At 52.3% G+C, this 18,891-nt stretch overlaps 1 protein-coding gene across 1 annotated transcript in view; it reads left to right on the top strand.

Moving 5' to 3' along the window:
• The window catches only part of PAQR4 (progestin and adipoQ receptor family member 4), a 51,281-nt gene extending 33,447 nt beyond the window's left edge, over positions 1 to 17,834 (top strand). The window contains exons 2-3 of the mRNA XM_089664808.1: positions 12,051 to 12,269; positions 13,948 to 17,834. Of these exons, the coding sequence (XP_089520934.1) occupies positions 12,051 to 12,269; positions 13,948 to 14,381 (653 nt within the window). The 3' untranslated portion in view covers positions 14,382 to 17,834. The remainder of the gene's footprint in view (positions 1 to 12,050; positions 12,270 to 13,947) is intronic.
• Positions 17,835 to 18,891: the final 1,057 nt, after the last annotated feature.

Genomic DNA, 18,891 nt, shown 5'->3' with positions numbered 1-18,891 from the left:
TTCCACCTTCATGTGTGGTGGACAGACAATGACTGCAGCTTGGTCATCTGACCCTTTACACATGAACTAGGAGGTGGGGGGACATGGAAGCATCAGCCTTGGTGCATGGTGGACAGACAATGACTGCAGCTTGGTCATCTGACCCTTTATGCATGAGCTAGGACAGGGGTAGGCAACCTGCGGCTCTCTAGCTGTTGTGGAACTACATTTCCCATAAGGCATTGCAACATTGACAGTTACAGCTATGACTTGCAGAGGCATGAGGAACATGGCAGCATTGGTTGTGGTGTATGGTGGACAGACAGTAATTGTAGTTCAGTCATCTGACCTTTTACACATGAAATGGGAGGTGGAGGAACATGGCAGCTTTGGTCATGGTGTGCGGTAGACAGGTTGCAGTTGTGGCTCAATCAGTTGACCATTTACTCAAGAACTGGGATGTGGAGAACCATGGCAGCTTCCACCTTGGTGTATGGTGGGCAGGCAGCAACTGTAGCTGTCATCTGATCTTTTATGCGTAAACTAGGAGGTGGAGGAACATGGCAGCTTCGGCAGTGGTGTGTCTCGGCCATCCTGTGACTGGAGCTCACTCAGCCAACCATGAACTGAAAGGTGAAGGAACGTAGCAGTTTTGGCCACGGTTTGTGGTGTACAGGCTGTGATTGTAGCTCGGTCCGCTAACCATTTACTCGAGAACTGGACAGTGGAGGAACATGGCAGCCATGGCTGAGGTATATGTTGTACAGGATGTGACTGTAGCTCAATCCACTGACCATTTACTCAAGAACTGGATGGAGGAACATGGCAGCTTTGGCCATGGTGTATGGTGTATAGGCTGTGATTGTAGCTCGGGCACCCAATATTTTACTCAATAATTTGAGTTGACTGCTCGACTCAAGAACTGGGAGCTGGAGGAACATAGCAGCTTTGGCCACAGTTTTCAGTGGACAGGCTGTGATTGGAGCTCGGTCGGTTGGCTGTTTACTCAAGAACTGGCAGGTGGAGGAACATGGCAGCTTCAGCCTTGAGTTACAGTGGACAAGTCATGATTGTAGCTCAGTCAGCCGACTGTTTACTCATGAATGGATTGTGGAGGAACATGGCAGCTTCAGCTGACAGGCCAGAGTGTGTGGTGGACAGACTACGATTGTGGCTTGTTCAGCTGACCATTTGCTCAAGAACTGGGAGGTGGAGGAACATGGCAGCGTTGGTGGAGGAACATGGCAGCGTCGGTGGAGGAACATGGCAGCGTTGGTGGAGAGGCTGCCATTGTTCCTCCTGCAGACAACCTTGTGTGTGTGTTGGGGGGAGGGGTGGCTTGGCACAGTACATCCAGCGTCTGGTGCCCTCACCTTCACAGCCAGACATGAGTAGCTCCCTGACATGCACACCTTGTGTCAATAGTCCGCTCCCAGCCAGTCCAACCTACCATTGTGTGTGGCTACATGTAAATATTGCGTGTCAACGGCGAGTCCTCTGCGGTGTTTGTGCAGCGACAGGAGTGTGACAACCTGCTAGGGCCACATTTGGAGCTTAGCCTGAGTTTGTTTAGTTTCCCGTGATTATATCAGTAAATGTATTGCTCCACCCAGAACTATTTCAGCAATTGACAGAGAAGAGTGAGGTCTTCTTCCATCTCCAGGGGTTCTCTGCAGACTTCCCTGGAGAAGATGATGAGAGTGCTAATGACGGGAGTGAGGTCTTCCTCCATCTCCAGGGGTTCTCTGCAGACTTCCCTGGAGAAGATGATGAGAGTGCTAATGACAGGAGTGAGGTCTTCTTCCATCTCCCAGGGGTTCTCTGCAGACTTCCCTGGAGGAGATGATGAGAGTGCTAATGACAGGAGTGATAGGGGAGAGGTCTCTGCACCGCCTTCCACACTCCATCTACAACTGAAATATCTGACTTCTGTTCTATGTTGTTACCATCCTGAGCTCCATTTGCCCTCCCAGAAACATTTCAAAATGTCTTTGCCGGTTTTAGCTGTGTAATGGCAGCTGCAATGTTCTGCAGTGAGCGGTGCCGGATGTTCTGCAGTGAGCGCAGTGAATGTTCTGTAGTGAGCGGTGCCGGATGTTCTGCAGTGAGTGGTTCTGGATGTCACATGGTAGATATTACACGTGTACAGTAATGTGATGTATAGCCGGCTGGAATGTTTAGACGTGTGCAGTGTGGAGTCACACGTGGAATTCCTGGGTGTGGTCTGTGTAGGTATCTCCAGCATGCAGGAATTCCCATCTACATTCATGAGCAGAGCATCACACAGACAGAACATGGGGCCACCACGTGAGTCAACCCACCACCAGGACAGAACACGGGGCCACCACGTGAGTCAACCCTCCACCAGGACAGAACACGGGGCTACCCATCTGAGTTACCCCACCACCAAGACAGAACACAGGACCACCATGTGAGAGTCACCCCACCACCAGGACAGAACACAGGACCACCATGTGAGAGTCACCCCACCACCAGGACAGAACACAGGACCACCATGTGAGAGTCACCCCACCACCAGGACAGAACACAGGACCACCATGTGAGAGTCACCCCACCACCAGGACAGAACACAGGACCACCATGTGAGAGTCACCCCACCACCAGGACAGAACACAGGACCACCATGTGAGAGTCACCCCACCACCAGGACAGAACACAGGACCACCATGTGAGAGTCACCCCACCACCAGGACAGAACACAGGACCACCATGTGAGAGTCACCCCACCACCAGGACAGAACACAGGACCACCATGTGAGAGTCACCCCACCACCAGGACAGAACACAGGACCACCATGTGAGAGTCACCCCACCACCAGGACAGAACACAGGACCACCATGTGAGAGTCACCCCACTTCACGTTGGTTCTGTAATTATACAGAACCAACGTGAAGATGGAGAGAAGAGTCTGTCATTCCCCTCTAGGTGGTGACAGTTCAGGGAGGACCGGGAGCACAGGGACTTCCAGAGGTCCACCAGACAGACATTCATACAGAATGACCCCAATCCGTATAGTGTGAGTACTAACCTGAACAGAGAAGGTTCACAGCCATCAGATCTCAGATCCCTCCAGTTCCTGCACCTTCACCCCTCAGATCCCTCCAGTTCCTGCACCTTCACCCCTCAGATCCCTCCAGTTCCTGCACCTTCACACCCCACATCCCTCCAGTTCCTGTACCTTCACCCCTCAGATCCCCTCAGTTCCTGCACCTTCACCCCTCAGATCCCCCAGTTCCTGCACCTTCACCCCTCAGATCCCCCCAGTTCCTGCACCTTCACCCCTCAGATCCCTCCAGTTCCTGCACCTTCACCCCTCAGATCCCCTCAGTTCCTGCACCTTCACCCCTCAGATCCCTCCAGTTCCTGCACCTTCACCCCTCAGATCCCCCAGTTCCTGCACCTTCACCCCTCAGATCCCTCCAGTTCCTGCACCTTCACCCCTCAGATCCCCCAGTTCCTGCACCTTCACCCCTCAGATCCCTCCAGTTCCTGCACCTTCACCCATCAGATCCCCCAGTTCCTGCACCTTCACCCCTCAGATCCCCCCAGTACTTTCACCCCTCAGATCCCCCCAGTACCTGCGCCTTCACCTCTCAGATCCCCCCAGTTCCTGCGCCTTCACCCCTCAGATCGCTCCAGTTCCTGCGCCTTCACACCCCAGATCACTCCAGTTCCTGCACCTTCACACCTCAGATCACCCCAGTTCCTGCACCTTCACACCTCAGATCCTCAGTTCCTGCAGCTTCACCCCTCAGATCCCCCCAGTTCCTGTACCTTCACACCTCAGATCACTCCAGTTCCTGCACCTTCACACCCCAGATCCCCCCAGTTCCTGCACCTTCACCCCTCAGATCACTCCAGTTCCTGCGCCTTCACACCTCAGTTCCTGCGCCTTCACACCTCAGTTCCTGTGCCTTCACACCTCAGGTCCTGCACCTTCACCCCTCAGATCACTCCAGTTTCTGCACCTTCACCCCTCAGTTCCTGCACCTTCACCCCTCAGATCACTCCAGTTCCTGCGCCTTCACACCTCAGTTCCTGCGCCTTCACACCTCAGTTCCTGCGCCTTCACACCTCAGTTCCTTCCTGCGCCTTCACACCTCAGTTCCTGCGCCTTCACACCTCAGTTCCTTCCTGCGCCTTCACACCTCAGTTCCTGCACCTTCACACCTCAGTTCCTGCGCCTTCACACCTCAGTTCCTTCCTGCACCTTCACACCTCAGTTCCTGCACCTTCACACCTCAGTTCCTTCCTGCGCCTTCACACCTCAGTTCCTTCCTGCACCTTCACACCTCAGTTCCTGCGCCTTCACACCTCAGTTCCTGCACCTTCACACCGGGGCTGTAGGCGCAGAGGGGAGTCCAGCCTTTGTAATTGGCAGTCTAGTGAGTTGTCAGTTATAGCCAATGACAGTAGTGCTGCAGAAGCAGTCCCGAGTACAAACATGTGACCTATGTACGACTCGTACTTACCAATAGGGGCAGCGTGACGTCACTTCCAGGCACTTGTGCTCCATGCTAGTCCCGGAAACTGCTGGGTGGCCATCTTGCTGCTTACCACATGCTGCCACCTACTGTCCGGTGGACCTATCAGCAATCCCACCTCACTGCATGGCCAGCAGCGGTCTGAACTTGTGGAACAGTTTATTATAATAATCCTGGCCATGTCTGTTGTCTCCTGGGGCTGGAATGGACCCCGACTGCACTCGGGTATTTCCGTTAGACTCCCGCTTCCCTGTCACACAGATCCCCGGACCCCGACTGCACTCGGGTATTTCCATTATACTCCCGCTTCCCTGTCACACAGATCCCCGGACCCCGACTGCACTCGGGTATTTCCGTTAGACTCCCGCTTCCCTGTCCCAACACAGATCCCCGGACCCCGACTGCACTCGGGTATTTCCGTTAGACTCCCGCTTCCCTGTCACACAGATCCCCGGACCCCGACCGCACTCAGGTATTTCCGTTAGACTCCCGCTTCCCTGTCCCAACACAGATCCCCGGACCCCGACTGCACTCGGGTATTTCCGTTAGACTCCCGCTTCCCTGTCCCAACACAGATCCCCGGACCCAGACTGCACTCGGGTATTTCCGTTATACTCCCGCTTCCCTGTCACACAGATCCCCGGACCCCGACTGCACTCGGGTATTTCCGTTAGACTCCCGCTTCCCTGTCACACAGATCCCCGGACCCCGACCGCACTCGGGTATTTCCGTTATACTCCCGCTTCCCTGTCACACAGATCCCCGGACCCCGACTGCACTCGGGTATTTCCGTTATACTCCCGCTTCCCTGTCACACAGATCCCCGGACCCCGACTGCACTCGGGTATTTCCGTTAGACTCCCGCTTCCCTGTCACACAGTTCCCCGGACCCCGACTGCACTCGGGTATTTCCGTTAGACTCCCGCTTCCCTGTCCGAACACAGATCCCCGGACCCCGACTGCACTCGGGTATTTCCGTTAGACTCCCGCTTCCCTGTCCGAACACAGATCCCCGGACCCCGACTGCACTCGGGTATTTCCGTTAGACTCCCGCTTCCCTGTCACACAGTTCCCTGGACCCCACCGCTGACCATACAGGAAATAGACAGGACCAGGCTTCTTAAGACAGGAAGTCAACTGCTTTATTTTAACACAAACACAAGATATATACACAGGGGGGCGGGGCAATACAACCAGGAACAGGAAACACGTCAGCAGGCCGTCCCATCAGGGGGAAGGGCTGCCGGAAACACCCCCCACCAAACCAAGACACAGAACAATGGGATGCAGCCCCATGGCAGAGAACAATGAACAACCCGCCACACCAATATTAGAACATTCCACCCTGTACCCCTAACAGGCACAGGGTGACCTACAAATAATGGGAACATGGGGAGCTGAGACAGGGGTCCCCCCACCCCCAAAAGTCACTCCCGTCACAGCATGGACTGCGGACACTGCCTGAGGCCAATACTCTGTGTGTGGGGTGAGAGCCACTGTGAGGTTTTTACTGCTGTCTACATCCTCAGAAAGATTTCATCTCACTTCCTGCCTGAGACAACAGGAAGTGACAGGAAATCTACCCCTAGGAAAGGAAATGCACTTCTATTATCATGGGGGAAAAAGGGGTCCACAGCGAAGCGTTATCACCAATCCTTGTTTCCATGACAACCCCACATTTTCAAACTCCGATTGTCACGGGTTCAGAAAGTAAGGTGACAACAGCGCTGCAGACATTACAGGGGTGGTAACCCTCCCTGTGCGATCCAAAACTTACAAATCTTTATTGTTTTGGCTGGATTTACACTACCAGTTCCAACTTACATACAGATTCAACTTAAAGTGGAGTTCCAGACGCCCCCCCCCCCCAATTAAAAGTCAGCGGCTACAAATACTGTGGCTGTGGACTTCTAGTATCAAGGCACTTACCTGTCTGGGGATCCAGCAGTGTCCTCACCCTGAGCCGGTTCTTCAGTCGGCTATAGAGTGCTGGCGCCACCATCTTGACTGAGGGAAACCAGCAGTGAGGCCTTGTTTCCTACTGCACATGTGCTTTGTGAACGGGCTGCAGCCCTCTGTGAAATGTCCCGGGGGGGTGGGGGAGGAGCGAACTTTCGGCTCAGTCCTGGCAAACTGAGCCGGAAGTGGGAACCTGTCAAAACCAGGTATCTGCCCCCCCCCCCAATAGGTGCCAAATGTGGCAGCGGTGTGGGGGAGGAGGCAGATAAGTGGAGTTTCCACTTTTGGGTGGAACTCCACTCTAAGAACAAACCTACAGAGCGTCTCACATTCGTAACCCGGGACCTCCTGTTATTTGTAGAGAGCAGAGTTCACTGAGGGATTCTCCAGGCCTCCAAAGGGCCACACTGAGCCTGTGCCATGTGACCATCTTCAGGGGCCACCAGAAATGACATTGAGTAACCCTACTGGCACATGTGCCTTAGGTTCCCCGTCCCTGCTCTAGCTGGTCAACATCAAGCAAAGCTTCCCTCCACGGGTATGTTTAGGGGAATGGAGACCTACCTACAGCCCATCATCCAGGGTATGTTTAGGGGAATGGAGACCTACCTACAGCCCATCATCCAGGGTATGTTTAGGGGAATGGAGACCTACCTACAGCCCATCATCCAGGGTATGTTTAGGGGAATGGAGACCTACCTACAGCCCATCATCCAGGGTATCTTTAGGGGAATGGAGACCTACCTACAGCCCATCATCCAGGGTATCTTTAGGGGAATGGAGACCTACCTACAGCCCATCATCCAGGGTATGTTTAGGGGAATGGAGACCTACCTACAGCCCATCATCCAGGGTATGTTTAGGGGAATGGAGACCTACCTACAGCCCATCATCCAGGGTATGTTTAGGGGAATGGAGACCTACCTACAGCCCATCATCCAGGGTATGTTTAGGGGAATGGAGACCTACCTACAGCCCATCATCCAGGGTATGTTTAGGGGAATGGAGACCTACCTACAGCCCATCATCCAGGGTATGTTTAGGGAATGGAGACCTACCTACAGCCCATCATCCAGGGTATGTTTAGGGGAATGGAGACCTACCTACAGCTCATCATCCAGGGTATGGTTAGGGGAATGGAGACCTACCTACAGCCCATCATCCAGGGTATGTTTAGGGGAATGGAGACCTACCTACAGCCCATCATCCAGGGTATGTTTAGGGGAATGGAGACCTACCTACAGCCCATCATCCAGGGTATCTTTAGGGGAGTGGAGACCTACCTACAGCCCATCATCCATGGTATGTTTAGGGGAATGGAGACCTACCTACAGCCCATCATCCAGGGTATCTTTAGGGGAATGGAGACCTACCTACAGCCCATCATCCAGGGTATCTTTAGGGGAATGGAGACCTACCTACAGCTCATCATCCAGGGTATCTTTAGGGGAATGGAGACCTACCTACAGCCCATCATCCAGGGTATGGTTAGGGGAATGGAGACCTACCTACAACCCATCATCCAGGGTATGGTTAGGGGAATGGAGACCTACCTACAGCCCATCATCCAGGGTATGTTTAGGGGAATGGAGACCTACCTACAGCCCATCATCCAGGGTATGTTTAGGGGAATGGAGACCTACCTACAGCCCATCATCCAGGGTATCTTTAGGGGAGTGGAGACCTACCTACAGCCCATCATCCATGGTATGTTTAGGGGAATGGAGACCTACCTACAGCCCATCATCCAGGGTATCTTTAGGGGAATGGAGACCTACCTACAGCCCATCATCCAGGGTATGGTTAGGGGAATGGAGACCTACCTACAGCCCATCATCCAGGGTATGTTTAGGGGAATGGAGACCTACCTACAGCCCATCATCCAGGGTATGTTTAGGGGAATGGAGACCTACCTACAGCCCATCATCCATGGTGAAGAGCTCTGAAATAACGATGGAACCCAGGATGTTCCTGTGTTTGTTCTGGATGGAGGAGGTTCCAGATTGTTGGGGAGATACCCCCTCACCTCCTGCCCCCTCACCCCCACCCCTCCTCACCTCCTGCCCCCTCACCCCCACCCCTCCTCACCTCCTGCCCCCTCACCCCCACCCCTCCTCACCTCCACCCCCTCCATTCATATTTCTTTCCTCGTGTCGGAGTTACACTTCACACTCCATGATGTTGGATGGTCACTTACCTCTACTAATACTTTTATTGGTATAAAAAGGTCTTCTAATGGTGGATGATATGGGAACTGATGGGGTCAGGAAGGATTCCCCCTCCTCCTCTCATCCTGCAGAGTTGCCCCAGCTGGGGGGAGTTGTTTTGCCTCTTCTGAAGTACGATGATGAAGCTGGTAATTAGGGATGGACCTGCCCCTATGTCTCATTGTCCCCCCCCCCCATATCTCTCCATAAAGAGGACCTGTCACTAATTATGTCTCATTGTCCCCCCCCCATATCTCTCCATAAAGAGGACCTGTCACTAATTATGTCTCATTGTCCCCCCCCCATATCTCTCCATAAAGAGGACCTGTCACTAATTATGTCTCATTGTCCCCCCCCCCCATATCTCTCCATAAAGAGGACCTGTCACTAATTATGTCTCATTGTCCCCCCCCCCATATCTCTCCATAAAGAGGACCCGTCACTAATTAGGTCTCATTGTCCCCCCCCCCATATCTCTCCATAAAGAGGACCCGTCACTAATTAGGTCTCATTGTCCCCCCCCCCATATCTCTCCATAAAGAGGACCCGTCACTAATTATGTCTCATTGCCCTCCCCCCCATATCTCTCCATAAAGAGGACCCGTCACTAATTATGTCTCATTGTCCCCCCCCCCCCATATCTCTCCATAAAGAGGACCCGTCACTAATTATGTCTCATTGTCCCCCCCATATCTCTCCATAAAGAGGACCTGTCACTAATTATGTCTCATTGTCCCCCCCCCCCATATCTCTCCATAAAGAGGACCCGTCACTAATTATGTCTCATTGCCCTCCCCCCCATATCTCTCCATAAAGAGGACCCGTCACTAATTATGTCTCATTGTCCCCCCCATATCTCTCCATAAAGAGGACCCGTCACTAATTATGTCTCATTGCCCTCCCCCCCATATCTCTCCATAAAGAGGACCCGTCACTAATTATGTCTCATTGCCCTCCCCCCCATATCTCTCCATAAAGAGGACCCGTCACTAATTATGTCTCATTGTCCCCCCCATATCTCTCCATAAAGAGGACCTGTCACTAATTATGTCTCATTGTCCCCCCCCCCCATATCTCTCCATAAAGAGGACCTGTCACTAATTATGTCTCATTGTCCCCCCCCCCATATCTCTCCATAAAGAGGACCTGTCACTAATTATGTCTCATTGTCCCCCCCCCCATATCTCTCCATAAAGAGGACCTGTCACTAATTATGTCTCATTGTCCCCCCCCCCATATCTCTCCATAAAGAGGACCCGTCACTAATTATGTCTCATTGTCCCCCCCCCCATATCTCTCCATAAAGAGGACCCGTCACTAATTATGTCTCATTGTCCCCCCCCCCCATATCTCTCCATAAAGAGGACCTGTCACTAATTATGTCTCATTGTCCCCCCCCCCATATCTCTCCATAAAGAGGACCTGTCACTAATTATGTCTCATTGTCCCCCCCCCCCATATCTCTCCATAAAGAGGACCCGTCACTAATTAGGTCTCATTGTCCCCCCCTCCCATATCTCTCCATAAAGAGGACCCGTCACTAATTATGTCTCATTGTCCCCCCCCCCATATCTCTCCATAAAGAGGACCCGTCACTAATTATGTCTCATTGCCCTCCCCCCCATATCTCTCCATAAAGAGGACCTGTCACTAATTATGTCTCATTGTCCGTCCCCCCCCATATCTCTCCATAAAGAGGACCCGTCACTAATTATGTCTCATTGTCCCCCCCCCATATCTCTCCATAAAGAGGACCTGTCACTAATTATGTCTCATTGTCCCCCCCCCCCCATATCTCTCCATAAAGAGGACCCGTCACTAATTATGTCTCATTGTCCCCCCCCCATATCTCTCCATAAAGAGGACCCGTCACTAATTATGTCTCATTGTCCCCCCCCCCCCATATCTCTCCATAAAGAGGACCCGTCACTAATTATGTCTCATTGTCCCCCCCCCCATATCTCTCCATAAAGAGGACCTGTCACTAATTATTTCTATCACAGGGGATGCAGCATTTCTTGTGATAAGAATAAAAGTGATTACAATTTTTTTAAAAGGAACAGTGCAGAGAAAAAAAAAAAATTAAATAAATTTTTTTAAAAAAGTTTAAAGGGCCTCCGTCGCCCCGTGCTCACACATAGTGGTGATCGCATACGTAGGCCACGCCCACATATGTAAATGGTGTTCAAACCACACACGTGAGGTATCGCCACAAACGTCGGAGCGAGAGCAATAATTCTCGCACTAGACCTCCTCTGTGACGTCACACTGCTAACCTGGAGACATTTTTTAAGCATCAGTCATGGAGATTTTTAAGTACTGTAGTTTCACGCCATTCCACGAGCGTGCGCAATTTTAAAGCGTGACACGTTGGGTATCTATTTACTCGCCGTAACATCCTCTTACATATTTTACCAAGCAATTGGGGTATATATTGTATTTTTTAATCAAAGTATATTTGTTTCTAAAAAATCTATGTTCATTTTTAAAAACTGCGATTTTCGGTTTCGGTTTTCAGCCAAGTGCATTTTGAATTTTCGGGTTCGGCACCAGAATTTCCATTTCGGTGCCCCAGTCCTGGTGATACCCCAGATGCATTTTTATGTTCCTACTTCTGTGAATGTAATCCTCCCTCACGCAAGTACAGCCGAGAACCTGCAATTAAATTTTCATGGAAGTGACTGAAGATTATGGAGCTTGGGACTCCCTGCCGGTGTATTGTGATCCCTCAGGAGAGTAAATAAGATGTGGATGAGATTACAGAGGTGATACAAGTACTTCACTTACATGTATCGTGTTCAGCCAACATGGCTGTCTCTGCCATAGATCCTTCAGCCGCCAGCAATCTGCTCTCTTACTATAGAAGTGTGCATTGTCTGCTCTCCTGTGCGCAGTGCCAGTTACTGCACGTGTATGGAAGAGGTGTGCGTTGTCTGCTCTCCTGTGCGCAGTGCCAGTTACTGCACGTGTATGGAAGAGGTGTGCGTTGTCTGCTCTCCTGTGCGCAGTGCCAGTTACTGCACGTGTATGGAAGAGGTGTGCGTTGTCTGCTCTCCTGTGCGCAGTGCCAGTTACTGCACGTGTATGGAAGAGGTGTGCGTTGTCTGCTCTCCTGTGCGCAGTGCCAGTTACTGCACGTGTATGTGGAGAGGCGTGCGTTGTCTGCTCTCCTGTGCGCAGTGCCAGTTACTGCACGTGTATGTGGAGAGGCGTGCGTTGTCTGCTCTCCTGTGCACAGTGCCAGTTACTGCACGTGTATGTGGAGAGGCGTGCGTTGTCTGCTCTCCTGTGCACAGTGCCAGTTACTGCACGTGTATGGAGAGGTGTGCGTTGTCTGCTGTGGCCGGGAAAGTCGTTCGGAGTCTCGGACACTAATCACACTAATCTTGTCTCTTTCAGGTATCCCTCTTCTTGGTTTCTTCTTCCTCCTCCCTCTTCAGATTCCCTGGCGACAGCTGGCTGTACCGTGGCTTGGACTGGTCCACTATCTGGCCTGTGTCAGCCCACAGTTGGGCAGCGTCGTGTACCACCTCTTCATGAACCACCATGGTGGGGCGCCCATCTATCACAAGCTGCTCACCCTGGACATGTGCGGGATCTGCCTCGTTAATACATTAGGTGAGTTCTAATGACTTTTACTTCGGTTTGGGAGACAGCGGCTCTCATCGCAGCGTGTCCCGTAGGTAGTCTTTCCGTAGTGTACACCCAACCACAGAGCGTGGAAGCCAATGAAATGAAAGGTGTGCAGAATAGTTAATAAGCCAGAGAAGATCCTCAACAAATTCATGGCAGCATACGTATGGGTGAACTCCTCCCCCGCCGCCTCATAGAACCATGGCATAGATGACTTACCTGAGAGGTTCACGCGTAGGCCCCAGGCTCGACACAAAGGTCCAATCGTAAGCCCCAGGCTCGACACAAAGGTCTTTGTACAGGCAAGATTCAGCTTAAAGGTCTAAGTGTGGGCAAGGCTCAGCTTAGAGCTCTATGAATAGGCAAGATTCTGCTTAAAGGTCCAAGTATGGGCAAGGCTCAGCTTGGAGCTCTATGAATAGGCAAGATTCAGCTTAGAGGTCTAAGTCTGGGCAAGGCTCAGCTTAGAGCTCTATGAATAGACAAGACTCTGCTTAGAGCTCCACGTATAGGCAAGACTCTGCTTGGAGCTCCACGTATGGGCAAGACTCTGCTTGGAGCTCCACGTATGGGCAAGACTCTGCTTGGAGCTCCACGTATGGGCAAGACTCTGCTTGGAGCTCCACGTATGGGCAAGACTCTGCTTGGAGCTCCACGTATGGGCAAGACTCTGCTTGGAGCTCCACGTATGGGCAAGACTCTGCTTGGAGCTCCACGTATGGGCAAGACTCTGCTTGGAGCTCCACGTATGGGCAAGACTCTGCTTAGAGCTCCACGTATGGGCAAGACTCTGCTTGGAGCTCCACGTATAGGCAAGACTCTGCTTGGAGCTCCACGTATAGGCAAGACTCTGCTTGGAGCTCCACGTATAGGCAAGACTCTGATTAGAGCTCCAGGTATAGGCAAGACTCTGCTTAGAGCTCCACGAATAGGCAAGACTCTGATTGGAGCTCCACGTATAGGCAAGACTCTGATTGGAGCTCCACGTATGGGCAAGACTCTGCTTGGAGCTCCACGTATGGGCAAGACTCTGCTTGGAGCTCCACGTATGGGCAAGACTCTGCTTGGAGCTCCACGTATGGGCAAGACTCTGCTTGGAGCTCCACGTATGGGCAAGACTCTGCTTGGAGCTCCACGTATGGGCAAGACTCTGCTTGGAGCTCCACGTATGGGCAAGACTCTGCTTGGAGCTCCACGTATGGGCAAGACTCTGCTTGGAGCTCCACGTATGGGCAAGACTCTGCTTGGAGCTCCACGTATAGGCAAGACTCTGCTTGGAGCTCCACGTATAGGCAAGACTCTGCTTGGAGCTCCACGTATAGGCAAGACTCTGCTTGGAGCTCCACGTATAGGCAAGACTCAGCTTAGAGGGCTACATATATAAAGAGATTACCATTTCTAGTTTATAGAAAGGTAAACCCAAACTTGGCCTTAAAAAGTAAAAGTTCTGCTTAAAATGAGATATTACAGCTTGCCTGCAATCGCCCTGTCCAATAAGAGTGCCCGTCCTGGTCATAGAGGTCTCATTGGATAGTGGTGGGCCTTAGGTAGAACGTCAGGGAAAGTTGGGCCCCAGAAGAGATATCCTGTAGTCAGCTCTTAGGCCATTCACACTGAAAAGTTGATATGTAGAGATTTCATTTGTTGTTTTTCTGTCCCGCAGGTGCTCTCCCCATCATCTATTGTACCTTGCTGTGCTACCCGTCCATGCGGAGTTTGTCCCTCTTGGCGTACTCTGCCTTGTCAAGTTACGTCATCTTCTGTGCCATCAGCGCGCACAGCAACGTGAGCCGACTCTGTTCGTTCGCCTGGCAGGCCGCCTTCCGTTTCTTCTTCTTCTACCTGCGCTGGGCTGGACTGGGCTCTGGACATCCGTCCTCCCTACGCTGCTACCTCCTAATGGATAGCCTGGCCTTGCTCGGAGGGATCATCAACATCTCCCGCCTCCCCGAGCGCCTGCGGCCAGGAAAGTTTGACTTCTGGTGCAACAGCCACCAGATTATGCACGTCCTGGTAGTAATTAGCATCTTATACTTGCACTGGGGAGTAACCTCTGACCTCATGTGGATAAGCAGCTATACGTGTCCTCCGGAGTGAAGCCGCCAAACTCTAGGCATAGGTAGCTTAGGACCGGCATGAGCCATGGACACGGGACAGGATGTAGTGGACGTTATAAGTAGCTGCACACATAACCAGCAAAAACCAGACTTGTTTACTGAAGTAGAACTGTCTTTGCATTTCAAGACTTGACACAGTGGTACTACGACTGCTGTGGACAAGGAAGGGTGGGGGGTAATTTAATACTAAGAATGCCTACTTCAATATGTGTCTTTAGTATGGTCCCAAGTGCGGGTGAATGTAGTTTTCACATATCAGTATTAGCAGGAGAAGAGACTTTGCAAAGCTGTGATCTATTGAGTGACCAGCCTACTCCAGCTGGTGTCATGGAGACCTGTGGGGGTTTCCGAATTGTGAACAAAAGAATGACCTCTCCACTCCAGCCTTGTGTCGGGGAGACCTGCAAAGTTTTTGAATCGTGATTAATGGAATGACCTCTCCACTCTGGTCCCAGGTTAGGGAGGCCTACAGGCTTTCCAAATTGTGGTCAATGGAATGATGTCTGCACTCCAACCCTAGGTTAGGGGCCTACGGGCTTTCCAAATTGTGGTCAATGGAATGACGTCTGCACTCCAACCCTAGGTTAGGGGCCTACGGGCTTTCCAAATTGTGGTCAATGGAATGATGTCTGCACTCCAACCCTAGGTTAGGGGCCTACGGGCTCTCCTAATTGTGGTCAATGGAATGACGTCTGCACTCCAACCCTAGGTTAGGGGCCTACGGGCTCTCCTAATTGTGGTCAATGGAATGACGTCTGCACTCCAACCCTAGGTTAGGGGCCTACGGGCTCTCCTAATTGTGGTCAATGGAATGACGTCTGCACTCCAACCCTAGGTTAGGGGCCTACGGGCTTTCCAAATTGTGGTCAATGGAATGACGTCTGCACTCCAACCCTAGGTTAGGGGCTTACGGGCTTTCCAAATTGTGGTCAATGGAATGACGTCTGCACTCCAACCCTAGGTTAGGGGCCTACGGGCTTTCCAAATTGTGGTCAATGCAATGACGTCTGCACTCCAACCCTAGGTTAGGGGCCCACGGGCTCTCCTAATTGTGGTCAATGGAATGACGTCTGCACTCCAACCCTAGGTTAGGGGCCTACGGGCTTTCCAAATTGTGGTCAATGCAATGACGTCTGCACTCCAACCCTAGGTTAGGGGCTTACGGGCTTTCCAAATTGTGGTCAATGGAATGACATCTGCACTCCAGCCCCAGGTTAGAGAGGCCTACGGGCTTTCTAAGTTGTGGTCAATGCAATTACTTCTCCACTCTACCCACAGGTTAGTGGGCCCTATGAGCTTTCCAAATTGTAATCAGTGAAATGACTTCTCCAGTCTGGCACCAGGTTTCTGAAATGTGATCTATTGAATGACCTCTCCACACCAGCCTCATGTTTGATAGATCTGTGGGGTTTCTGAATTGAGAGCAATAAGATGACCTCTCCGCCCTAGCCTTTGGACATGGAGACCTATGGGGTATCAAAACTAATCTGACCTCTCTGCTCTGGCCCCATTGGGGAGACTTGTGGGGTTTCTGAATTGTGATCAATAGGAGAACCTCTCTACTCCCACCCTGGGTTAGGGAGACCTGCAGGATTTCTATATTGTGATCAATGGAGTGACCGCTCTTCACTTGCCCCCAATAGGGAGACTTGTAGGGTTTCTGAACTGTGATCTACTGAATGACCTCTTCGCTCTGGTCCCATGCAAGTGAGACTTGCAGGGTTTTCGAATCTTTTATATAGTAACATACACAGATGGCCAGTTGGCTGTAACATGGTGCAGAACTAAGATAAATGTCCACAGAGCCCAGAAGACACAACGACCTCTCTGTATGGATGAACAGGTATATATGTCTTCTGTACGGAGTCTTTAGCGTTCATGTACAAGTCGATCTCTGCTGTGGCCGACTATGACGTTTCCTGACCTCGTGGGTTGGATTCTACTAAACTGTTACACTTTAGACTTATGACGATATGCTCCAGCCGTGGCACCCACGCTCCTCACATCCACCAATGACAAGGGGGTGTTATGGCTGCTTTCTAAAGGGGAAATAAACTCACCCATTACAGGCCGGCCCATTTAAAAGCTCTCCTTACATAAGAGCCATGGATGATCAGCCATTCAGGAGAACATTGCATTTTCTTTGCCAACGTGGAGCAGTTGCTGCTAAAGTCTCGCTCAGGTGCTGGGATTTGCTCTACACTGTGCTAGGCTGAGGTCTCCACTAACACCCCCCCCCCAATAGGAGCTCTTGTGAGGATTGTAACATGACGTTGGCACCAGTTTCGGTAGGTAGTGTAGGCAGGTGATGAGGAAGCTCCTTCCAGTTTAGGGTCCAGGCACCTCTCTGGGACTTGTATTGGGGAATGTTGGGATCGTTGGGGTGTAGGATGGAGTGTTTATTTCTACTTTAAACCCTTTGGCCCTTATAGCTGCACATGGAAGGTACATTCAGTAGCAGGTTTTCTGGGAGAGGGCCTTTGGAGGAAGACTAGAGGCATCGCAGCTGCTTCCATACGGTAATGGTTCCCTTCAGCCTTCACTCGGAGGGGCCAGATAGTGGTGGGTAGACTGTAGCCGGTTTTAGGAGGTGTCATGGCCACTTCCTGCAGATAATAGCTCCTTTCAGCCTTCACTCGGAGTTGCCAGATAGTGCCGGGTAGATGGTAGCCGGTTTTAGGTGTCATGGCCGCTTCCTTCAAATAGCTCCCTTCAGCCTTCACTCGGAGGGGCCAGATAATGGCGGGTATATGGTAGCCAGTTTTAGGAGGTGTCATGGCCACTTCCTGCAGATAATAGCTCCTTTCAGCCTTCACTCGGAGTGGCCAGATAGTGCCGGGTAGATGGTAGCCGGTTTTAGGTGTCATGGCCGCTTCCTTCAAATAGCTCCCTTCAGCCTTCACTCGGAGGGGCCAGATAATGGCGGGTAGATGGTAGCCAGGTTTAGGAGGTGTCATGGCCACTTCCTGCAGATAATAGCTCCCTTCAGCCTGCCCTCGGAGGGGCCAGTCAGTGCCGGGTAGATGGTAGCGGGTCTCCTTGGCTCGTTTCGATGCGAGAAGGCAATAAATGAAGGTTGGGGAAAGACATATTGGTCATATTGCTGCTAAACCTAATTTGGCCTTTTCTGCCGATCCTGAAAATCTGACCTTGCCCTTTGTAAGAGGAGCAGAAGGGGAGCTCACAGGCTGAGCAGCAGCTATTGTCTCCATCACCAGACACACCTATCCATGTCAGCACCACACAGGGAGATGGCTACATCTAGGACACCTCCCTCACCTGTTGGTGGAATCGCCTTACACCCCATGCTGCAGCCTCTTCCCTAGAATAGGAGCCTTGTTCTGCGATTGGAGGATGGCTGGAGCGTATCCCGCAGGGCTTTGCACGAGGCCAGTATTACTGATGCAATAATAAATTTCTTTTATCACACTTATATCTTGCTTGTTGTCTTCTGTGTGTGTTCTGGATCTGTGATGGCGGGCTCCGCAGGGACAGGCCACCTCCGCTACAAGAGGTTCCCCCAGCACAATACACACGGGCTCCGCAGGGACAGGCCACCTCCGCTACAAGAGGTTCCCCCAGCACAATACACACGGGCTCCGCAGGGACAGGCCACCTCCGCTACAAGAGGTTCCCCCAGCACAATACACACGGGCTCCGCAGGGACAGGCCACCTCCGCTACAAGAGGTTCCCCCAGCACAATGCACACAGGCTCCGCAGGGACAGGCCACCTCCGCTACAAGAGGTTCCCCCAGCACAATGCACACGGGCTCCGCAGGGACAGGCCACCTCCGCTACAAGAGGTTCCCCCAGCACAATACACACGGGCTCCGCAGGGACAGGCCACCTCCGCTACAAGAGGTTCCCCCAGCACAATACACACGGGCTCCGCAGGGACAGGCCACCTCCGCTACAAGAGGTTCCCCCAGCACAATGCACACGGGCTCCGCAGGGACAGGCCACCTCCGCTACAAGAGGTTCCCCCAGCACAATACACACGGTTCTCGCACACGAGCTCCGCAGGGACAGGCCACCTCCACACGGTTCTCGCACGCGAGCTCCGCAGGGACAGGCCACCTCCGCTACAAGAGATTCCCCCAGCACAACACAATACACACTCCAGACCTGACACCTCGAAATGGCACCCCTCCACACACACACACACCTTTCAGCCGCTCCACACCGAGCGCGCGCACACCTTTCAGCCGCTCCACACCGAGCGCGCGCACACCTTTCAGCCGCTCCACACCGAGCGCGCGCACACACACACACACACACCTTTCAGCCGCTCCACACCGAGCGCGCACACACACACACCTTTCAGCCGCTCCACACCGAGCGCGCGCACCTTTCAGCCGCTCCACACACACACCTTTCAGCCGCTCCACACCGAGCGCACGCACACACACCTTTCAGCCGCTCCACACCGAGCGCACGCACACACACCTTTCAGCCGCTCCACACCGAGCGCACGCACACACACCTTTCA

This window comes from Staurois parvus, unplaced genomic scaffold, assembly GCF_062004578.1.
Source record: "Staurois parvus isolate SC_StPar_1 unplaced genomic scaffold, SC_StPar_1.0 ptg002048l, whole genome shotgun sequence".
NCBI classification, from domain to species: domain Eukaryota; kingdom Metazoa; phylum Chordata; class Amphibia; order Anura; family Ranidae; genus Staurois; species Staurois parvus.
Note: the sequence above shows the minus strand (reverse complement) of the source record. Positions and strands in the feature narration are given on the sequence as shown.